The following is a 24,036-nucleotide window of genomic DNA, read 5'->3' on the forward strand; positions in this document are numbered from 1 at the left end:
TCGGAAAGGGCATAAAATTTCTGATCTTTTGATACCCATACATCTAGGTTTTCTTTAAAACCTACGTTTTAAAATACCTAAGCAAAAACGTTGTTATGGTTTCGTTTGAGCAACCTGCCAAAAATGTATGGAATTTCGTAATTTTTGTTCTCGTGGATCAAACTTACTTTTTGCCCAGGTATTCAAAAACGTAGGTTTTAAAGAAAACCTAGATGTTTGGGTATCAAAAGATCGGAAATTTTATGCCCTTTCCGATTCCACATAAGTTGACTTGTGAATCGTGGACCGTTTCGGATGCCGGCGGATTTTCCTACGACGTAATTCCGGGTTGGTACGAAATTTCAACGAAAAATCTATTCTATCGATACAAATACCCCCAAAACGGTGTTATACCCACTCCAAAATGTTTATTTAGCAATTCTATGGTAATATATTGACATTTATTTGAATTAAAAGTTTGCAAAATTAAGTTTAGATAAGTTTTACATAGAATTTCCAGAGTTATATAAACTTTTATACTAAGTAGTTAGTAAACTTTATATTTAATCCAAATTATTTTTTTAATCAGTCAAGGATGCCTATTTGGAGTTGGGAGACTGGATTTATGGTGATTTGTCAACAAATAACATTATTTATGTTAATTTTTCGAAAGGTGTACAAACTTTTTTTGCACCTTTTTTATTTTTGTAATAGTATTTGTTATATAACGTTTTATAGAAATCATCTTTTCATGAGCTTTTTGTAGCAAAATGTTTGGCATGAGTTTCTGAACAAAACGTAGTACTAGGTTCCTGTCAAACTTTAATTTTTTTACATGTTTCATCACAAAATGTGCATAGTGCCCAAGGGGTGTAAATACTTTTTTTACATACTGTAGACATTTTTGTCCAAAAATCGCCTAAATGTCGGCAATCAGTAGTGCTGCAGATCTTTTTTTTTTCACTGATGTCTTGTCCCTCATCCACTCGAGCCGCGGGCCCGCTGTCAAACAGATCAAAACAGACGAACAAAAATTTTAGCGTCCGCGGAAAATCGATGGTCGCTTTCGAAAAAGTTAAATTTCCTCTATAAAACGCCGATAAAAGCTCTGAATTTTGCGTCACAAATGTTCCGCTTGTGTTTCTTTGTGATTTGAACTTAATACGAATTACCATTTTCGGTAAGTGCACAAAACTCTTCAAACAAATGAAGTCAAACAAACTTTGCAAAAAGTTGAGGTTATGTCATTCCAAACATTTCTGATTACTTTCCCCGCACCAGAAATCTCGCAACCGGCGCCCAATGGAGTCCGAGGAACCGAGCGCGGCAAAGCCGCAAAAACCGTCCGTCCCGATCACGATCGACGTCGAGTCGGACGATGAGCCAGGGGCAAAGGTTGCGGCGACGGCGGCGGCCGAACCCGAGAAACCTCCGCCGGAGAAGAAGACACCGAAGGTGATTCCGGTCGATGAGGACGAGGATGAAGAAGGCGAGAAGGACAAGAAGGGGGCGGAACAGAGTCCGGTTGAGGAGAAAGCTTCACCCCGGAAGCGGAAGGCGCCCGAGGTGATTGCGCTGGATGAGGACGACGACGATGAGCGGGTGGTCGCGGGGAAGGTTGAGGGGGAAGGTGATAAGAAGGGTGACGGATTGCCTGAGGTGGTTTCAGAGGTGAAAGAATCTGACGCTTCCGTTGAGGCTGGCAAAGTGGACGCTCCAGAGGCAGGTGCAGCTGTTGAAGAAGATGTTGTTCAAAAATCGCCCGAAAAGGTCGAAGAAGACATCGCAGATGTTGATTGCGATTCGAAGGTTGAAGAAACGCCAACAGAAAAAGAGTCAGTGGCAGAACCTTCCGTTGAAAAGCAATTGCTTGTTCAAACGACTGAGAATACGGAGGAAACGGAATCTTCGGGTCAAGAGAACAAACCTGAACCTATTCCAGAAGAGCAACAAATCAGCGCCGGAGATCAATCTCCCAAGGCGACAGCTTCTTCAGACGACTGCGATCTAAAAGAAGTCGAATCAGCAGAGTTAGACAAAGATGTTTTAACTGAGAAGACCGATGAAGCTGCAGCTGAAGAGGAGAAACCGGTTGACGTGGAACCAGCGCAAACCTCTGCTGAACAACTGGAAAAGCCCGACTCGACCGAAGAACTTGGTGAAACTGGTACAACTGACACATGTAACGAAGAAAAGGCCAAAAGTCCTGAGCCGCTAACTAAGCGTGAAGATCCTGAAGAGCGTAAATCGGCGACGGAGCCAAGTGAATCAACCGAAACTGAAAAGCCCAACGACCTCGACGATGACGTTGAAATGGTGGAAGCGGAAAAGGTCAAAGTCAGCGAAAAGGACGCAGAACCAGCGAAACCAGCAGCAACAGTTGATGACGATGACGATGATGTCGTGATGGTCTCTGTGGAGTCCAAACCTTCCGAACCAGTCAAGGTTGAGACGTGCGAAGTGGGCAGCGAGCCGCCTGTTGAAGAGATCTCAGAGAAGAAGGTTGACGGAACGGCTGAACCGGTGAAGACCGAGCAAGATGACGACGACGATGTTGTGGAGGTCGTTGAACCTAAACCGGATAAGTCGGAAGAAAAGACTGCTGAAACGGAGGTCAAGAAAGAGTCGAGCGACGATTGCAAGAAAGAAGAATCAGTTGAACCAACTGAAGCGACAGAAGTCGCCAAAGTTGAGGCTGATTCCACCAAGTCTGAAGACCAGCAGAAGGTCGAGGAAACACCTTCGGAAAAGCTCCAAAACCCGGACGAAAAGTCCGACGCCAAAAAGATCTTCGAGCTGGACGAAAAATCCGGCGAGTTCCTGGAGCGGGACACCAAACCGGAAGAGGCCGTTCCGCAGCTCATAACGGGCGATTCGGACGAGGAGGTCGTGATGGTGGAAAATGATGCCGCCAAAGCAGCCGGCAAACCGGATCCCAAAGCAGAAGCCGTCGCGACTAAACCGCCAGCGAAACCGCTCAAGGAGGTCATCAGCGTCGAGTGCATCAACCCGGAGTGTAAGCACGAAACGAAGGAGATGGCCCCGGCGGCCAACTTCGTGCTGAACTTTCTGGGCCTTCCGAAAAAAGCCAAGAAGCAGCGCATTTGTGTCACTTGCTTCGACGGAATCAAAGAGAAATATGAGGTTTGTTTCAGAGTTTGTTTTGATTTTCGAAAATCTTAAAGAAATGCTTCGTTTCAGGAGTTTGCTGGCCCGATAGTCGCGCAGCATCCGCTGCTGTTTTGCGAAATGCCCCGGAAGAACGAGCTGGTGGAGATTTCCGACAGCAGCGAGGAGGAGGAGGACGCGGACACCAAGTCGGAGACGGAGAAGCCCCTGCCGGAGGATATCGTTGCGTTGATCGATACCGAGCTGAACGACATTCTGACGAGCACGTTCGAGAAGATCAACCTGGAACAGCAGATCGAGTGGACGGAGCAGATCATGAAGCAGAAGATCGCGTACAATACGAGTGAGTTTATTGGTTGTTCGTTAGAACTCGTCTCATAAGTAAGCTTCTTTCAGAAATCTCCGACGAAATCAACAACGAGTTAAACGAGCTGCAGCGCAAGGTCGATCGTATTCACCTGCAACTGTACTCCAAGTCCCGGCCCAAGTATCAGGATCTCCCGCCGTGCAACATCTTCCACGAGGTCGACCTGCTCGGAAAAGCCCACATAACGACGCAGTCTCAACCGGCAGCAACGCCCACAAACCGTCAATACTCTCCCCAGAAGCAGCATCAATCAGCAACCCCTTCGCAGCAGGCACCAGCCGCAACCGCAGCAGCCGCCAAGGAAGAATTTGTCCGGCCCGCGGTGATCGTGGGTCAGTTTTACTTTGCCGTCAAGCACAAACTGCTCAGCAACTGGGCCGAGTGTCAGGTCGTGGAGGCGGTCAACGTCGCGGATAAGGCGCTCTACAAGGTGAACTTTCTGTTCAACCAGGGCGCCGGCAGCGCACCGATCAAGGTCGTACCGGCCAAGTATCTGGCCTATCGGCACTCGTTCAACGTGAAGCTTCCGCTGGGAACGCGCGTGATTGCGCGATTCGACGCCGGATCGTCCACGGCGCCGCCGGGAAAGGCGAACCAGCAGATGCAGGCCAAAACGAACGCGTTCTACCCGGGCATCATCGCGGAATCGTTTGGCAAGTACAACCGACACCGGTACTTGATCTTCTTCGACGACGGGTACGCTCAGTACGTAAGTCACGGCGATGTCCGGGTTGTTTGCGAGGAGTCTAAAGAGGTGTGGGCGGACATTCATCCGCACTCGCAGGAGTTCATAAAGGCGTACCTGCAGAACTACCGGTCGCAGCGACCGATGGTACAGGTCAAGGTTGGCCAGCGGATCATCACCGAGTGGAAGGGCAAGTGGATCTACGCCAAAGTGGTTGACATTGACGCCAGTCTCGTGCAACTCTTTTTCCCCGACGACAATCGACACGAGTGGATCTACCGTGGCTCAACGCGACTCGGCCCGTTGTACCAAGAAAAGGCACTCAGCATGACCAAGGCGAACAACAAGTTCTCCAAGTTCCAGAAGCGCAACGAACCCTCAATCGAGTACATTACGCTGGACGACGACGACGACGATCAGAACAAACAGTCGGACGCTAAAAAGGTGCAACCTTCTCAAGACTTACAACAGTACAACAAAACCCTGCAGCAAACCATGCTGGACAACGCCGCCGCAAACCGTTCCGTGGCCAAGAAGAGCACCTTCAACCGACCCGTCCCGGCCGCCCCCGCCGCTCCTCAGCAGCCCTCTGCCGTGTTCATGAACAGCTCGACAATCTACTGCGAGGACGATCGCCCCAAGGGCAAAATCGTGTACTACACCGCGAAGAAGCATCTTCCTCCGCTCAAGTACAAACAGCACCAGTGTTCGCCAAGCTGCCTGTTCAAAATCACCCACAACCTCAAATCGTACAGTCCACTCGCCAAGCCACTCCTCTCCGGCTGGGAACGGCAGCTGTGCAAGATGAAGTACAAGAAGGTGTTCGTCGTGTACCGAGGACCGTGCGGCCGCCGACTGCGCAACATGTACGAGCTGCACATGTACCTGCGCATGACGAACGCCACTCTGAACGTGGAGAACTTTGACTTTGACCCGGTTATCCACTGCCTGGCGGAGTACGTGATCGAGAATCACATCTACCACAACCCGGACCTTTCCGACGGCAAAGAGTACATGGCGGTGCCGTGCGTCAACTACTTTGACGACACGAAACCCCCGCCGTGCATTTACTCGACGGAGCGCATCCCGACCGAGGGCGTCAACCTGAATCTGGACGAGGACTTTATGTGCGGCTGTGACTGCGAGGACGATTGCATCGACAAATCGCGCTGCCAGTGCTGGCAACTGACGGTGGCGGGTGCCAAGTTCACCAACCAAAACACCCCGATCGACAACATTGGGTACGTGTACAAGCGGCTCCAGGAACCGGTGCTGACCGGAATCTACGAGTGCAACTCCCGCTGCAAGTGCAAGACCAACTGCCTGAACCGGGTGGTGCAGCATCCGCTCCAAACTAAGCTGCAAGTGTTCAAGACCAGCAATCGGGGCTGGGGCATTCGCTGCCTGAACGACGTCTCCAAAGGCAGCTTCATCTGCATCTACTCGGGTCACCTGCTGACGGAGGAAGCCGGCAACAATATCTGCCAGTCCAACTCGAACAAAGCCGGCGATGAGTACTTTGCCGATTTGGATTACATCGAAACGGTGGAGCAGCTGAAGGAAGGGTACGAGGCGGACGTGGTCGAGTCGGAGAGCGAAAACGACAGCGACGGGCCGGACTACGACGCCAAGCGGGACAGTGACGCGAGCGATGACGACTTTACCTCGAGCATTAACCCGTCGGATGCGGCAGTGAAGACGCGCGCACAGCTACGGAAGGACGCCAAGAAGAGTGATAAGGTATGATTGGTGTGGGGTACTGTATTATTTGTGGTCTATAATTTTTACTTTAACTTTCAGAAATCTCAGAAGAAGAAGGAGGATCCTAAACAGGACTCTGATGATGGTAAGTCTAAAGAGAAATTTTGTACTTATGTGAAAACTGTATACATAAGCAACATTATTATTGAACTTTTATTCTCTTAAATGTAAAATGTACCGATGTACCTATTTTCGACCAGGACTTGAACGCTTCGTTCGCCTTCACTGCGTCAACCTGACCAATACATTCTGCTTTCGTTCGTTCACACAATAATGGATGAGCGCAACACAAAGTCATTCACACAGTCATTTTACTCTCAGGCAGTGCTTACGAAATTTCGATTTTTTTTTGTGGTTGGTGACAAAACACTCCACGACCACGACAACCTGATTTTGACATTCCGCTTTCTTTTGTTTCACACACATACGAAAAAGGGCTAGGCAAAGTCTAGAAATACATTCGCTCAGAAAACGGTCGTTTGACTTTCTACCGCATTTCCGATCATCTCTCCCATCATCGCGTTCAAATTTGGAGTTTTTTGTTTTGAAAAGGTCCAATAAACCTGTTTGGGCACACTGCCCAACGAAAAGTAGATGTTGTGTTTTTTGTTTGCACCTTTATTTTCTTGGCCCGTTAAAACGGCAGACAAATTTGATGGCCCTTCTGGCAACCCTGTAAGCAGAGAAAATCAGAATAAACCGAACCTTTGTTGAGACAAGTCGCGCGGTGTTTTTCTCCCGTCAGAACCCCTCCATTTTCTCGCGGATTTTAAAAAGTGTTGAACTGAGCTATCGAACATTTTTTGGTCCGTTCTCCCGGATATTATTCGGAGAATTTGGAGCTGGTTCCCGGTTCGTGAGTGATTAGCCCGGTGCTAAGTTCGGCTGCGGCCAAAGTGAAGTCGGTTCTTGTGTCCGTGGCACAAGTTCCGGGAAGTCGCCATCTTGGGCGAAGTGGACTCTTGGGTTGGTGCTACGCCACCAAGAAAGTGTGTGCCCGTGGCACGGAAAATTTAGAACCAGTTGAGAACGCTCGACTGGACGGAAGTTTGGGGTCGGCGCTACGCCACCAAAATTGTGTGTGTGTGTGCCCGTGGCACAAATGGAAAAAGTGGTCGCCATTTTGGCGTGGAAAACTGACGCCGGTTGCGATCGGCTGCAGTAGTGTGTGTGCCCGTGGCACGTCGAAAAGGACGCCATCTTGGCAAGTGCTAACAAAGTCCGTCTCTGCGCGAGACCAGTGAGTGCGAGAAAACAAAAAGTGGCCATTGAAGAGGCAAAAAGTGTGCACGGATGAGCGACCAGCAGACGCCCACGGGAGTGTCGTCCGGAATTACGAGGAGGAACATTCTCGACGCTCTGACGGGGTCGAAAGGAAGCGTGGTGAAAACCGTCGCCCAGCAGAAAGCCGACCAAGAAGCCCAGCAGAAGAAGCGCAGGATGGAGAAGAACTTGGAAGCGTTGGAGGATCGGCGGGACATGCTCGTCGAGAAGTTGGAGCGGATGAAAGGTTCGCTGGAGGAAGTGACGGTGAGTGTCCACCTGCTCAAGCTCTACGAGGAGACGCTGCGGCGTAGCGCGGACGATTACGACAAAAACTACTCCGACATCATCGTCCTGCTGCCAAAGGAAAAGAGAGCCGAGCAGCGTGGGAAGTACGCGGCGTTTGAAAAGCTGCACAGTACCGTGTACGAAAAGTTGCAAGCGAGGATCGCCGAGTCGGAGCTCACCACGAAGCTGTTGGAACTGCCGAAGGCACCCGCCGCCGCAGTTGCCCCTCCGCAACCTGTTTACATCCAAGCCCCAGCGCCGGTCCCGCACCTGCAAGCTCCATTCCCTACCTTTAACGGCAAACCGGAGGGCTGGTACAGCTTCAAGAACCTGTTCCAGAGCATTATGTCTCGTTACACGAACGACCCCCCAGCCATGAAGATTCTGTACCTCCGAAATGCGCTCGTCGACGACGCCAAGGACAAGACGACCAGCTTTGGCTTTTCACGGGTATCCAGTTGAAGGGCTAGCCGAGCTAGTGATGGTGAACGTGATCTACAAGAAGCTCGACAAGGAGACGCAAGAGCAGTGGGAGCTGAAGATCGGCAGCGGAGCGTTGCCGGAATTCGAGGAGTTCATGGAGTTCCTGCGGGAACGTGGGCGTGTTCTGCAGCGCACAAATCGCTCCCAGCAGCAACCGGCGCAGCAGTCAACAGTGGCCCCAAGCAAGAAACGCCAAGCGTTCGGACAGAAGGCCCAGCCCCTGCTCAAGTCGTTCGTGCAGGCCACAACGGAAGTGTGTGGCCACTGCAAAGAGGATCACCCGATCTACCGGTGCTCGACGTTCAGAGACCTGAGCGTACCGGAGCGCAAGTCCGTTGCCACCAAGGCAAACTTGTGTTACAACTGCTTGAAGGCGAGACACCGGGTGAGTGATTGCGAGTCCAAGACTCTGTGTAAGGTGCAAGGCTGCGGCCGCAAGCACCACAGTCTCCTGCACGACAGTGGTACCCGAAGCAACCAAGGTCAAGTTAAGAAGGAAGAATCGAGCCAGTGCTTGCCAGTGGCACCCTCGGTTCCAGCGGGCGGTCCAGCAACCGCTCCAGCGCAGCAGAGCAGCGCGGTGTCCCTCTGTGCAAACGTCGGCGGTGCGAAGCACCAAGTGCTGCTGTCGACGGCGGAAGTGATGGTGATCGGCCAAGCCGATTCCACTGTCAAGTGTCGTGCGCTGTTGGACTCGGGGTCTGACAGCAACATTATCACCGAGAAGTTGGCGAACAAGCTTAAGCTGAAGATGGATCGCGTGGACCTACCGGTGAGCGGTTTGAACGACATCCAGACCCGAGTGAAGTACTTGCTGTCCACGAAGATCGAGTCCTGCGTCAACGCCTTCGCCTCACCCGTGTTGGATTTCCTGGTCGTACCACGCATCACGTCGAACTTACCCGTGGTTGAGATCGACGTCGCAGCCTGGCCCCTGCCGCCAGGACTGCAACTAGCTGACCCAAAGTTCCACACCCCTAGAGAGATTGACCTTATCATCGGCAACGAAATCTTCTTTGATTTGGTCAAGAGCGGTCGCGTCAAGATCGGCCGCAATGCGCCAACATTGGCCGAGACGGAACTCGGATGGGTCCTAGGAGGAGCGGTACCGACCAGAAAGGCCAAACCATGTCCGCGTGTGTGCCAACTGAACCACTTCGAGGAGGAGCTGAACAAGACGATGGTGAAGTTTTGGGAGATCGAGTGCGTCCACCCAGAGACCGACCTGACCGTAGCTGAGGCTGCCGTCGAGGAACACTTCCAGCGCACCCACTCCCGAGATGCCGAAGGCCGGTTCGTCGTCCGGCTTCCTTTCAACAACCAGAAGAGTCAACTGGGCGACTCGTACAACAACGCGCGGAAGCGCTTGGACAAGTTGATGATCTCGTTGGCCAGGAACCCAGCCAAGCGTGTCGAGTATTCCGCGTTCTTAACCGAATATCTCACACTGGGCCACATGAAGGAAGTGCAACACGTGAACGACGGAGGTTACTACATCCCACACCACGCGGTGTACAAGGCCTCAAGTTCGACCACCAAGACAAGAGTCGTTTTCGACGCTTCGGCGAAGACCACGTCTGGTCTGTCGCTGAACGATACTCTGGATGTTGGGCCAACAGTGCAGAACGACCTTCTGTCGATCATCCTGAAGTTCTGCACCCACCCGGTCGTGCTGACTGCCGACATCCCAAAATGTACCGGCAGGTCAAGCTGCACCAAGACGACTGCAAGTATCAACGGATTTTGTGGTTGGATGACGACAGACAGCTGAAGGTCTACGAGTTGCAGACGGTGACCTACGGCCTCGCCAGCTCACCTCACCACGCAACAAGGGCATTGGTTCAACTGGCCACGGATGAAGGCAAGGATCTACCGCTCGCGGCGCGGGTGGTCAAGCGGGACAGCTACGTCGATGACTTCCTGACCGGTGGTTCGTCCGTCGCCGAAGTTGTCCAAATCTACAAAGAACTGACGGAGCTGCTGCGCCGAGGAGGGTTCGGCGTCCACAAGTTCTGCTCGAACAGCACCGAGGTGCTACGAGCGATTCCAGCTGAGCTGCACGAGAAACAGGTTGATTTCGGGGAGTCCGATGTCAACAACACAATTAAAACTCTCGGACTCATTTGGAACCCGCTCGAGGACTACTTTGTCTTTCGAGTGCCCCGACCCATCAACGAGGAATGGACAAAACGAATCGTGCTGTCGGAGATCTCCAGCCTGTTCGACCCTGCGGCTTCCTAGGGCCGATAATCACGCTGTGCAAACTGGTGATGCAAGACGTCTGGGTTCGTGCGCTAACCTGGGACCAACCACTTCCGGTCGAGCTTTCACTGCGGTGGAGGCTGATTCGAGTGCAGCTGCCAGCTATCAGCAAGATGCGGAAGAAGCGATGCCTGATCGCCCCGGATGCGGTGAACGTGCAACTCCACGGCTTTTCGGACGCCTCGAAGCGAGCATACGGTGGTGTGCTGTACATCCGGAGCGTCAACAAGTGCGGCGAGATCAGCGTGTGCCGAGCTGCCAGCAAATCACGAGTGGCTCCACTCAAGGAGCAAACAATCCCCCCGGCTGGAAGCGTGCGGCGCAAAATTGTTGGCGGAGTTGACTCAAAAGGTCATGGCCGCCCTGGAAGTTCCATTCGACGACGTGGTGCTTCACTGCGACTCCAAGATCGTTCTGTGCTGGCTCAAAAAAACCTCCATCGGCACTGAAGCAGTTTGTGTCGAACCGTGTAGCCGCAATACAGAAGTTGACTCGAGAGTTCACGTGGCGTTTCATCCGATCGGAACACAACCCAGCCGATGTGCTCTCCCGGGGAGCGCTGCCGGAAGACCTGCTGGAGCACGAGCTTTGGGAGGACGGCGCACCTGAGTTGTGGGAACACCAGCTACCAGAGGACCTGTCCGAGCCGTTCGACGAGTCCCAACTACCAGAACTCAAGCCGGCGATCGTCCTGACGGTCGTCAACCCGAAACCAGCGATCGACTTTACGAGATGCAGCAACTACCGACGACTGCAGCGGTCGTGGGTGTACGTCGAGCGCTACATCAACCTGGCGGTGCACAAGCGGCGCGAAACATCTGGCATCTCGGCGGACGAGGTGGCCCGAGCAGAGAAAACCATCCTTGCGGTGGTCCAAAAGCAAGCATTCGGTGACCTGTTGAAGCTGCTGCGGTCGAACTCCAACAAGCAACACTCGTGGTCCAATCTGGCGCCGTTCCTTGGAGAGGACGGTCTCATCCGAGTCGGTGGCCGTTTGAAGTATTCAGCGATACCCTACGACGGCAAGCATCAGGTGCTCCTACCTGACGGCCACCACGTCACGAAGATCCTGGTTCGCAAGCTGCACGAAGAGAACTTCCACGTTGGCCAAAACGGACTGTTGGCCATCGTTCGCGAACGCTACTGGCCCTTGCGAGCAGGTCTGCTGATCAAACAAGTCGTTACGAAGTGCCAAATCTGTCGCAGACAGAACCCAAAGCCTGGTAGTCAGTTTATGGGCAACCTACCAGGATACCGGATCAACCCCGCGCCACCTTTCTCCAAGGTGGGCATCGACTACGCTGGTCCGTTCATGCTGAAGACCGGAGGACGAGGATCAAGGCTGCAGAAGGCGTACGTGGTCGTCTTCGTATGCATGGTGGTGAAGGCCATCCATTTCGAGCTCGTGACCAACCTCTCAACCGACAACTTCATCGCCGCGCTGCAGCGATTCGCTAGCCGACGTGGGCTCCCCAGCGACATCCATTCGGACAACGCCACTTGCTTCGCCGGTGGCAACAACGAGCTTGCAGCCCTTCGAGAACTGTTCAACAGTCAACTGCACAAGAACAAGCTGGAGGAATTTTGCAGTCTCAAAGGCATCCGCTGGCACTTCATTCCACCGAGAAGCCCCCACTTCGGAGGGATTTGGGAGGCAGGAGTGAAGTCCATGAAACACCACATGAAGCGGGTCGTCGGCGAGACCAAGCTCACGTACGAGGAGATGACGACGTTCCTGGCACAGACGGAGGCCATCCTCAACTCCCGGCCCCTGTGCCCGATGTCTGAAGACCCGAACGATTTGACGGTGCTGACGCCGTCGCACTTCCTGATCAGCCGGTCTGGAGTGGCTCTACCGGAACCGTCGTACGCGGATGAGAAAGTCGGACGTCTTAGCAGATGGCAACACATCCAGTACATGCAGCAACATTTTTGGAAAAGATGGTCTGGCGAGTACCTCCATCAGCTGCAAGGACGACCGAAGTGGAACGCTGGAGTCAAGGAGTTCAAGGTTGGTGAGCTGGTCCTGCTGATCGACGAGAACTTGCCTCCGCAGCAGTGGCGGCGCGGACGGATCGTCGCTACACACCCCGGAGAAGACGGCGCTGTCAGAGTGGTGACAGTGAAAACTGCAACGAGCGAGTTCAAGCGAGCAATCACCAAGGTTGCTTTGATGCCTTCGGTTGAGCCTGACGCCTCAACGGGGGGAGAATGTTTGGGCACACTGCCCAACGAAAAGTAGATGTTGTGTTTTTTGTTTGCACCTTTATTTTCTTGGCCCGTTAAAACGGCAGACAAATTTGATGGCCCTTCTGGCAACCCTGTAAGCAGAGAAAATCAGAATAAACCGAACCTTTGTTGAGACAAGTCGCGCGGTGTTTTTCTCCCGTCAGAACCCCTCCATTTTCTCGCGGATTTTAAAAAGTGTTGAACTGAGCTATCGAACAAAACCAAATTTTCAGTTTTTGCTATTTGGGGGTTTTTAATACCCCTGACTCAAGGCGGTTTCAAAAACACCCAAAAAGCAAAAACTGGAAATTTGGTTTATTGGACCTTTAAAAAAAAAACCTCCAGAAATTATTTTGGTCACCACGCAGCAAATACAAGTAAAAAAAGAGATAAAAACTGAGAAGAGAAAGAGCACGTTGTATCGTTCGGGCGGTTGCCTAAGTGGCTGTTCAGTTTTCGTTCGTTTTGTCTTTGTGTTTACGTTCACCGACCGTCGCCATGCAATGACGATCATGATAGGCGCTGTGTGTCAGCGATCAAATTTCGTTTTCGGAAATGATCGCTGACAGAAAGTTCTTTCAAATATCGAGCAGTCCCATTCAGAGATAGATTCCTTTTTTAAGCATTGCTCTCACGACTCTCGCCACCTCTAACAATCGCACAGAACACGTTCGTTGAATTCTACAGAAGTTTTATTCACCTTCCCCTTGACTGCAGTCAAACGATTGTTGTCACCACGTAGCATCGTACAAGCAAGAAAGAGAGAAAAAAGAAAAAAAAAAGAGAGCAGGTGCCTTCTTCTCTCGCGGCTGCTTCAGTGGCGAGCTCAGCATTCGTTCGTTTCAATTTCTCTTTCTCTTTCTCATGACGATCATGATAAGCGCGCTTGGTCAGCGTTCAACGATCAGTCGTGCCGATTTTATGATAACTGAATTCTGATTTGCTGATTCGGAAAAGATTCCATTGAAATCCTCTCTGTATAAATTTGAGAACACCCGAAAATTTACAACCAATATTGTTGCAATCAACCCTACTGCGTTGTGTTTACAACAGAGGGGATTCTGAGAATGAATCACATTTCACCGAATCTACAGGGGAGGAGAAATGCGTGGACATACAGTACACACCAATTTTTTTTCGCTGAAACTCAGTAAAATTTTGATGAATTTTCATCAACTAAAATTCAGTAAGCGATTCGCTAATTTAAATTATACTGAATTCTCAGTTAACTGACATTTGTCATTTTGACAGACAGTTTACTGAAGTTTCAGTAAACTGGTTGTCAAAACAACTGAAATTTCTGCAAAAAAAAACATCAAATTATTTATATAGCTTAAAATTCAGTCATTTTCTTGTGTCAGTTTGACAGATCATTTGCTGAAGAATCATAAATCGTTGCTGGTATTTCAGTTACAGATTTCGTCGTAACGTAACGCATCGCGTAAAAAGAGTTTCACTGTATTATCATTTTTTTTCTAATGAACGTCAAATACACATTTGTTAAATTCCCATTTCTTACCTTTCAGCGGAGCGCGAAATGATCAGCGTGATGCCCAACACGGACATGGTCAAGGGGGACGTCGCGAGCCCGTCGATCAAGTACCGCTCGGTGCGCAAGCTGTTTGGCAAGCACGAACAGATCTACATCATGGACGCGAAAAAGTCCGGCAATCTCGGTCGTTACTTTAACGTGAGTTTCCTGTTGTCAATGCAATTACGAAAGTATTTCAAGATCAAATCTCCTTCCAGCATTCCTGCAACCCGAACCTGTTTGTGCAGAATGTGTTTGTGGACACGCACGATCTGCGCTTCCCGTGGGTGGCATTCTTCGCGCTGAGCAACATCCGAGCCGGGTCGGAGCTGACGTGGAACTACAATTACGACGTGGGTTCCGTGCCCGGCAAGGTGCTGTACTGCCAGTGCGGAGCGGAGAACTGTCGCCAGCGGTTGCTGTAAGACTTGAGAGCAGGGTAAGTGTCATCATGAGTGTTGTGTTTAGTCCTCCCCCCCCATTTCCACTATTGTCGATTGTGACCAGATGAATTGAGAACGTAATAAAATGTGCAGACTGTGTAAGGTGAAATCGAAGCGTTTATGTCTTTTTCAGGTTTTTCAAAATGCTAACAGGTTAACAATACATTTGGTTTGAATTGCTTGCTTTAAACTTTGACTATCTCCACGAACCGCTCCTTGCGGAACAGGTCCTTGTAGGACGAAACGTACCGCAGTCCTAACCGCTCGCCGTGCTCCTCCAAATACCCAGCAATCAACGGGGGGTGGCTCGTGTCGACCTCGAGCCACAAAATACCCTCGTCGGCGAGGTGATCCGAGGCGATGGTCAATATTGCCTTGATCACCGTTAGCCCGTCCGGTCCGCCGTCCAACGCTCGCAGGTCCTCGTAAACTTTCACCTCGGGATCGAGCCGCTGCAGCTGGCCGGACGGAACGTACGGTGGGTTGCTCACGATCATGTCGAATCGGTGCCCCGCGAGCTCGGCCGGTAGTTTGTCCACCAGCTTATGCTTGAATATTCGCAGCTTTTCGCTGAAGTCGTAACGTTTGGCGTTTTCCAGCGTCAGCTCGCAGGCGAGTTTGCTTTGGTCGAGGGCGATGGCCGTTGCCTGGAGAAGGTAGGAGACATGTGGAAATTGTTAGCCTGTTAGTAATTTTTATGTTTGGAACAGAAAAGAAAGCCCTCGAAAGTTAGAGAGATGCCATTTTATAGGTGGATGGATTTCATTTGTATTTTTTTGTCTGGATCTTTTTGAGGAGTTTCCTTATATCCAAAGAAGGCATTTCGTATTACTGATTCTGGTTCGTCCATACAAGTCTCCATGCAATTTTGGCAGTTGTCCATATAAACATGGTATGTAGGTAAGTCTACATATCGGGTAGGAATTTTCTGATTGATTTGGTGTCTTCGTCAAATTGTATATTAGTATTTTCTAGGACTATTCAGACAAAATGTAATACCCAAAGAAATTTATCCATTTCTTTTAATTAACTGTTTATTTCCAAAAGTTGTTTTCCTGAAGTCCGTATTTTAACCCTTAAAGACCCGGGATGTTTTGTGTTTAGTAAAATCGATGTTTCTCAGCTAGTTTTCAACCGATTTGAGTGCTTCAAGTTGCATAATCAAGGGAATTAGTTGCGTCATCTTTCAAGATGTGACCTATCCTCCCGACTTCTCTCCCCTTTAAGGGGATGCAAACAAGCGGTCTCTGAGTCAAAAATCGAGACTAATCTCTAATCTAATCTAATCTAACCCTAGCGCAGCCAGTCTTTCGAGGGCATCCTGGAAAATGCCATAGGTTGATTAACGCCTAGCATCCTCTTGTCATTATTAACAATTCGACGTCGTCGTGCTATCTTGTCGCACCCGCCATTTCGACGTTCCGAGAAAAACGCGTTTTAATGTTTGACCTTGAATATACAAAAACGAGAGCACGCAATGTAAACAATAACAAACACGTTTTGTTTGGCTGACCATTCTGTGCATTGTCCCAAAGTTTGGTTGAAGTTGGTTGCTGGAGTCCCGAGTTATAATTACAAATGTTTACGGTAGTCTAGCTTGTACGTGCGACAAACGCATCCTGACTTTCCTGGCCTGAAATCCTTTGGCCTTTTGTCGCACTTACATCAATTTTCATGGAGTGACAAGATAGCACGACAAGATTGAAACTACTTTCATATGTAAAGTGACAAAAATGCACGGAGTTTTTTCGATTTTTGTTGAATATCTCAGGATTGAAATCGAATTTTGGGGATCTGTGAAGGTCAAAAGGTGAGGCATTGTGAGCTGCACAAAATGACGTTCTTAACTCAATTTGGTCCAAAATGCACGTACGACATGTTAGCACGATGGCGACGAATTGCAGTGCCCCAATGCAATAAATTGCTTTGAAACATCACAAACGTCAAAGCGGCCAGGCCAACTGCGTAAAGTTTACCGCAAAGATGATTCGTTGAAGTGGGTTGAGTTTGAGCACGAATGTTCAAACAACAACACAATTCTGAATCTACAGGGGAAGAAGAAACGTGGGGATCCCCCGCTCACGTTCCTGTTTGTTAGAGCAATAAATCGATGGGAGCACCATGCTAAGAAGTTTTGGTGCTCCGGGACCCTCGGGGATGGGACATTGTATTTCCACAAATGCCCTGGACACTATTTGCCGTGGTTATAGCGCCACAACTCGCTATCAAAAATCGAGGATAATCTCTTGTAAAAAATTGGGAAACCAATAAATTTCAAGCAATTTTGCTCTTTTAACACTTCTGAGTCATACTCAGTCATAGTCAAATTTACTACAAATGTGACAAAAAAGTATCAATTTTGCCAAAAAAAAAACCTAAGCCGCCCCTAGTATGGTCACCCCGGATGTTCCGGATACCGGTTCCCGTGGGGCCATTTTTCAAAACCACTCAAAATGGCCAATCTACACTTCAAACATCGTGGAATAAGACAGGTATTCACTCTACAACTCATTTCTAGTTTCTGTCTTCGACAAGATCCTGACAAAGTATGGCCTCTCCGGATGTTTCGGATACCGGTTCCCATGGGACCACTTTTCAGAACCACTCAAAATAGTTATGTGACACTTCAAACATCATGGAATTAGCCAGAAAAAATAATAATTTCTTGCTAGCTTTTTTACATTTTTTTCCAAAAAAAAAACATACTTTATTTAAAAATTGATCTTAAATTGGCTTTAATTCAAAAACGTGTTTCTAGATTGCAAATTTAATTTTACATCAAATAATATTTCTTCCCATACTTCTCTATGGTTCAAAAATACAATTTTTGATCCCTTAAAACATATAAAAATCTAATCTAAAAATACGGATTTGAGGAAACGGATAATTGAGTCTGGACGGTATTTGTAAAGAAAAAACGAGATCTGCGACCCCAGTTTAGTCAAATTTGAGTGATTGATTGTCTATTAATTTACCTACCAAAGCCATTTTTTCAACATTTCATCGCCGTCATTTTAGACGCCATCTTGGATTTTTAGCAGGCACTCGTTCCTAATTTCATCCAATTTGCTGATTTTCACTACCTTTTAAACAACTTCTTTTGAGTAACTGTTGATTGAAATTTTCTGTTTATCACTCGATTTCAGTTGAAAGTGCTTTTTATGAACTATTATTGAACATCAAAGTGCTTATATGACAATATACTAGGCATGATGGAGTTAGATGCTGTTTCCCCTGATGTTTTTTCGTGATTCGATTATCCAAAGTGACATTTATCCGTGGTCGTCGGTTAATCGAGCCTGGACTGTACCTACAACTTTGCCGAAGACACCAAATCGATCAGGAAATCCGTTCCCAAGATACAAATTTTCCAATTTTCAATAACCATTTTTGTATGGAGAGCCAAATTTGCAAGAGACTTGTATGGGCAAACCAATAATGCAAAATAACATCGTTGGTAATGGGGAACCCCCCTCACCAAATTTTACCCAAATCAGAAAAGGACCAATTCTCATGTTTCTGAAAATAGAATTTTCTTTGTATTTTTTTGATTTGAATTAAACTTTGTCCATACATTTCCTATGTCAAAAAAAGCAATTTTTATCATATGTTTTTCCATACAATTTTGATTTTACACATTGTTTGATAAAGTGTTTTCATGTAATAGGCATTTTAAGGTGAAAAAATAACATTTTTTGCAATTCAAAAACACTTTCAGGGTTGTTACGGGAGAGTCGAAAAAAAATCCGCGCCAAATCCGCGCCGACCTAAAATCCGAAACCGCGCGAAATCCACGCCATATAAAAAAATATCGCGACCAACATTTAAGAAATTTTATTTTTCAATGAAGAAAAACTAATTCAGAAAGTATTTGATTAAAAAAAACTCGTTTTATGTTTAAAGGCTCCAAAAGAATGAAAGCAATAAATCCATTTAAAAATTCCTCAAGAGACGGTCAAGGCAAGGGTCATGAAAAAAAATCTTCAAAATAGAAAATACAATATTTAAAAACCTAAAAATTGAACTTAAAAAATATAACCTCAAAATTAAATCAAAATCTAAAATTCTAGCAAAACAATGCCAAAGGGCCGTTGTGGGTTTGTAAACAAAGAGTGTATCCCTTTCATGCCAGATGTAAACATCCTCTAGCGTGAGCAGGACACACTCTTTGTTTACAAACCCACAACGGCCCTTTGGCATTGTTTTGCTTGAATTATAATATGATCAAATTTTAAATTTCGAAAGTCTAAATGTTCAAAATCTAAAAAAAATGTAAACAGTTTGTAATCCAAAATCCTCGCTATCCTCGGAAATTTAATTTCCGATATTTAAAATAATGTCTTCTCATATTTTCAAAATCTCTTGCATAAAATAGGACTTCAAAAATTGAAATTTAAGAATTTAAGAATTTAAGAATTTAAGAATTTAAGAATTTAAGAATTTAAGAATTTAAGAATTTAAGAATTTAAGAATTTAAGAATTTAAGAATTTAAGAATTTAAGAATTTAAGAATTTAAGAATTTAAGAATTTAAGAATTTAAGAATTTAAGAATTTAAGAATTTAAGAATTTAAGAATTTAAGAATTTAAGAATTTAAGAATTTAAGAATTTAAGAATTTAAGAATTTAAGAATTTAAGAATTTAAGAATTTAAGAATTTAAGAATTTAAGAATTTAAGAATTTAAGAATTTAAGAATTTAAGAATTTAAGAATTTAAGAATTTAAGAATTTAAGAATTTAAGAATTTAAGAATTTAAGAATTTAAGAATTTAAGAATTTAAGAATTTAAGAATTTAAGAATTTAAGATTTAAGAATTTAAGAATTTAAGAATTTAAGAATTTAAGAATTTAAGAATTTAAGAATTTAAGAATTTAAGAATTTAAGAATTTAAGAATTTAAGAATTTAAGAATTTAAGAATTTAAGAATTTAAGAATTTAAGAATTTAAATTTAAGAATTTAAGAATTTAAGAATTTAAGAATTTAAGAATTTAAGAATTTAAGAATTTAAGAATTTAAGAATTTAAGAATTTAAGAATTTAAGAATTTAAGAATTTAAAATTTAAGAATTTAAGAATTTAAGAATTTAAAATTTAAGAATTTAAGAATTTAAGAATTTAAGAATTTAAGAATTTAAGAATTTAAGAATTTAAGAATTTAAGAATTTAAGAATTTAAGAATTTAAGAATTTAAGAATTTAAGAATTTAAGAATTTAAGAATTTAAGAATTTAAGAATTTAGGAATTTAAGAATTTAAGACAGTTTTTGCTTTTTGGGTGTTTCTATTCTACAACTTCAAAATTTTCACAATTGTTTACTGCGAACAATTAGATTTTTACTGTGTTATTAGTTCACGCAGAGACAAATTATTTTCAAATGTTTTGAAATAAAATGTTTAAAAAATTTCTAAATCAAGCCTAACATTTCTAAAGGATTCAGATTTGCGTTAAACAAGATCGGAGTTGGAGTTGCTTTAAAATGTTCCGAGGCCATGGAAAATAGAATCAATGGTTTCCGAGATATCAATAATTGAAAATTGATAGCTGATTGAAACTTTAACTCCCACCCTTCAATTCTTCCTCACCTTGGGAACCTGCTTCAGCAGCGACAGCGTGATCGCTCCACTGCCACATCCAATCTCCAGAAAGCTAAACTCCTTCTGCGTATCAATCTGCTGCAAGATCAGCTCGACCAGTTCCTCCGTTTCCGGCCGCGGGATAAACACCGGCGGGACCATCTTGAGCGTCATATCCCGAAAGTCCCACTCGCGGATTATGTACTGCACGGGCATCCGCGCAATCCGGCACTCGCACAGTTCTTCGATCTTGGCCAGCTGAGCATCGCTCAGAACTGCGTCCTTGTTCTTGTCCACATCGCCCAGGCAGGGCAGCTGCAGCACATGGGCCAGGATGTTGGCGATCGACGTGGTTGCCTCGGGGACATTTTCCGTCTGGAAGCGGCTGGTCCACTTTTCCTGGACGGTCTTTACGGAGACGGCCGTCGCCGGGCTGGAACTGAGCGCATCCGTGCACAGGTTCGACCGGGTTAGCGCGTTGATGTTGGATTGGCCCTTCAGCGCGAGGCGTGATATCGAACGGTAGAGAAGCATTGTGGGCACTCTGAGATACTAAAATTGTCACTATTAAACTAACTTTTAATTTGTTCTATTGTAACTGTATTTCACTTGAATAATTAATAACTGTTTCGAGAGAGGTTTTCATATTATATTATTGTCGTTCGAATTGCGTTTTTTCTCGAAACTGAGCCGAATTACATCAATTTTGTTTACAAACATCCCGTTCAAACTGACATTTGCTGCGTGCGCACGTGCTATGGATGCTTTGCTGAACGCAATGTTACTTGCAAGTTTGGCGTTTTTATCGTTATGTTTAGGTGTTAAAAACTGTTAGAAAGTTACGTTTTTTCAATGATTTACTCAATATATTTTCTGTTTTATTCAATGAGTTTGAATTGATGTCATTAAAAAAATAATCTATTTTTACAATTTAATTAGGCCGTTGCAAACATTTTTCAAAGTAAAAAAATCTCTTCAATACATGGATATATTGAAAACTAATGATTGCAAAACATTTGGGCAGGTGTAAAATGCATTTTAAAACACTTTTTCATCGAAATGTTGAGACCATTTTTTTATATTTATTTAGAGCAATTCTCTGAGATTTCGGTCATTCGTTTTTTTTTGTATTTTTCAATCCGGCTGAAACTTTTTTGGTGCCTTCGGTATGCCCAAAGAAGCCGTTTTGCATCATTGGTTTGTCCATATAATTTTCCATACAAATTTGGCAGCAGTCCATACAAAAATGATATGTGAAAATTCAAAAATCTGTATCTTTTGAAGGAATTTTTTGATCGATTTGGTGTCTTGGGCAAAGTTGTAGGTATGGATATAGACTACACTGAAAAAAAATAATACACGGTAAAATTTTTTTGGTGATTTTTAATTTAACTTTTTGTCACTAAAACTTGATTTTCAAAAAAACACCATTTTTAATTTTTTTATTTTTTGATATGTTTTAGAGGACATAAAATGCCATCTTTTCAGAAATTTCCAGAATGGGCGAAAAATCTTTGACCGAGTTATGATTTTTTGGATCAATACAGATTTTTTCAAAAAATCGAAATATCGGTCGCAAAAATTTTTCAACTTCATTTTTCGATGTAAAATCGAATTTGCAAGCAAAAAGTAGGGGAGAGTGGGGAGACTTGATCCCCGGGTACACTTGATCCCAAGCCTGTATCTCGTCAGCATGTGGGTAAAACAATAAGCTTTGTTTTAGAAAGTTGTGCGAAATTGACTAAAACTCATTGTAGAAAACAGAGAAAAAAATTAAAAAATGTTTAGATTGAGTTACACACATTTTTCTAAAAAGTGCTGCAAAAAACTTCCAAGAGATCTTTTTTCTTTGTTTTGATAAGTATAGAAAACACTCAAAAATTATTCAAAAAAATATGTTTCATACGTGAATTGTTTGATAAACTTATAAACTACGAAACCCTTACGCATTTGACATTAAATTTATCGTCAAACTATTTTTACAATCAATTGTTTAAAAAAGTGCGTTTAGGGAGACATGATCCCTGCATTTTTACAGTCACCGGAATCAGCCTCAAGATTAAATAATTGGGCTGGGTTTTCGTACATAGTTTCCTTTAGTATAGTTGTACATAACTTACTGCAGTTTGAACCATTTTTCAAAAGTTTTGCAATCAAAAATTACCAGCTTTTGTAAACATGCTCAATTTCGGTCTAAAAAAGAAAATTTTAAGTTTTTAAATATGTTGCATGCTAAACTTGTTATATTTTGAACACAAACGTACAGGTTTAATGTGAAATTGCTTTAACTTATAGAAAATTAAAAGTTTGGATGAATAAGAAACATTTTGCTTAACATTTCTTCAAAATGTTGAAAGGGGGATCAAATTACCCCCAACATTTTGAAAATGCCGGTTTAAAATATTTTTTCAAAACGCTTGGCATGATTCGAAGAGTTTATCTGATGAAATACCCTTATTAGCCAAACATAGATGAATGTTTAAGCTTTCAATTCATGCAAAAAGTTAATAGTTTTGTGAGAAATTGACAGAGTTAGGTGCGATACAAAAAAAGGGGATCAAGTCTCCCCACTCTCCCCTACTTTAGTAAAATTTTGATAAAGTGCACCGTTTTCAAGTTAAATCCATTTTAAGGTAACTTTTTGAAAAAAGTCGCAGTTTTTCTTTTTTTTTAAAAAAGTGCCCATGTTTGCCCACTATTGAAAAAAATATTTTTGAAAAGCTGAGAAAATTCTCTATATTTTGCTTTTTCGGACTTAGTTGATACAACCCTTAGTTGCTGAGATATTGCAATGCAAAGGTTAAAAAACAGGAAAATTGATGTTTTCTAAGTCTCACCCAAACAACCCACCATTTTCTAATGTCGATATCTCAGCAACTATAGGTCCGATTTACAATGTAAAAACATGAAACATTCGTGAAATTTTCCGAACTTTTCGAAAAAAATATTTTCAAAATTTTTAAATCAAGACTAACATTTCAAACGGGCCAAACATTCAATATTACGGCCATTTAAAATGTTAGTCTTGATTTGATGTCATTTGATTTGATTTTTTTCAATAGCGGGCAAACATGGGCACTATTTTTAAAAAATGAAAAACTGCGACTTTTTTCAAACAAGTTACCTAAAAATGGATTTAACTTGGAAACGGTGCCCTTTATCAAAAATTCACTAAAGTACTTTTTGATTGCAAATTCAATTTTACATCGAAAAATGAAGTTGAAAAATTTTTGCGACCGATATTTCGATTTTTTGAAAAAATCTGTATTGATTCAAAAAATCATAACTCGGTCAAAGTTTTTTCGCCCATTCTGGAAATTTCTGAAAAGATGGCATTGTCCTCTAAAATGGCACGTCCTCTAAAACATAACAAAAAATAAAAAAAAAATTCAAAATAGTATTTTTTTGCAAATCAAGTTTTAGTGACAAAAAGTTAAATAAAAAATCACCAAATTTTTTTTTACCGTGTAACCTTTTTTCCAGTGTAGTCCATATCCATACCTACAACTTTGCCACATATCATTTTTGTATGGACAGCTGCCAAATTTGTATGGAAAATTATATGGACAAACCAATGATGCAAAATAGCTTCTTTGGGCATACCGAAAGCACCAAAAAAGTTTCAGCCGGATTTAAAAATACAAAAATTAAAATTAAAGAAAAAAGACCGATTCCGTAGAGAACTGCTCTTATTTGTTTGCCTTCACCGGTTTTTTTTAGACTCACCGGTCTTAACTCCAAGGGGTTCTCGGATGACTCAGAACATCCCAATAAGTTGTTACAACATTGCACTGTAGACTTCCATACTCACTGAAGCAGTCTATGTAGGATCCGGTTTCAAAATCTTGATGTTTCGACTTGTTTCTATTAAAAGCATCTTGCACAAACGGTTTTAACGGATAGAAACAAGAGAAGCCATGTTTCAATCATGCTAAGATATATCAGTACTCATAGTTTTTGCTGATACGCTTCGAATGAAGTCAAGATGATCGAAATCCATAATAAAATAAAGATTTTATAAATGAATTTAGAAATAGCAAAA

The 24,036-nt window shown here is 44.5% G+C and overlaps 2 protein-coding genes across 2 annotated transcripts; one reads left to right on the plus strand and one right to left on the minus strand.

Moving 5' to 3' along the window:
- The first annotated feature begins 986 nt into the window (after positions 1 to 986).
- LOC6050045 (histone-lysine N-methyltransferase eggless) lies at positions 987 to 14,534 on the plus strand. Its single transcript, XM_038258067.1, has 7 exons — positions 987 to 1,159; positions 1,261 to 3,123; positions 3,181 to 3,451; positions 3,505 to 5,900; positions 5,961 to 6,006; positions 13,973 to 14,136; positions 14,196 to 14,534. The coding sequence occupies exons 2-7, from the start codon at positions 1,282 to 1,284 to the stop codon at positions 14,400 to 14,402; spliced, it is 4,926 nt and encodes a 1,641-aa protein (XP_038113995.1). The 5' UTR covers positions 987 to 1,159; positions 1,261 to 1,281; the 3' UTR covers positions 14,403 to 14,534.
- On the minus strand, positions 14,520 to 20,731 carry LOC6050044 (MTRF1L release factor glutamine methyltransferase). The gene is made up of 2 exons (XM_001866681.2): positions 20,004 to 20,731; positions 14,520 to 15,067 (listed from the first exon to the last, which is right to left on the minus strand). Exons 1-2 carry the CDS (start codon positions 20,526 to 20,528, stop codon positions 14,606 to 14,608), a joined length of 987 nt encoding a protein of 328 aa, XP_001866716.2. The 5' UTR covers positions 20,529 to 20,731; the 3' UTR covers positions 14,520 to 14,605.
- Positions 20,732 to 24,036: the final 3,305 nt, after the last annotated feature.

The sequence above is a fragment of the Culex quinquefasciatus genome, chromosome 2 (genome assembly GCF_015732765.1).
Source record: "Culex quinquefasciatus strain JHB chromosome 2, VPISU_Cqui_1.0_pri_paternal, whole genome shotgun sequence".
Taxonomy (NCBI): Eukaryota; Metazoa; Arthropoda; class Insecta; order Diptera; family Culicidae; genus Culex; species Culex quinquefasciatus.

Coding starts and splice junctions, on each gene's coding strand:
- LOC6050044 (XM_001866681.2), bottom strand. CDS start 20,528: ATGCTTCTCTACCGTTCGATATCACGCCTCGCGCTGAAGGGCCAATCC. Junction 15,068..20,003: donor TGCTGAAGCAGGTTCCCAAG/GTGAGGAAGAAT, acceptor TACCTTCTCCAG/GCAACGGCCATCGCCCTCGA.
- LOC6050045 (XM_038258067.1), top strand. CDS start 1,282: ATGGAGTCCGAGGAACCGAGCGCGGCAAAGCCGCAAAAACCGTCCGTC. Junction 3,124..3,180: donor GAATCAAAGAGAAATATGAG/GTTTGTTTCAGA, acceptor GCTTCGTTTCAG/GAGTTTGCTGGCCCGATAGT. Junction 6,007..13,972: donor TAAACAGGACTCTGATGATG/GTAAGTCTAAAG, acceptor CTTACCTTTCAG/CGGAGCGCGAAATGATCAGC.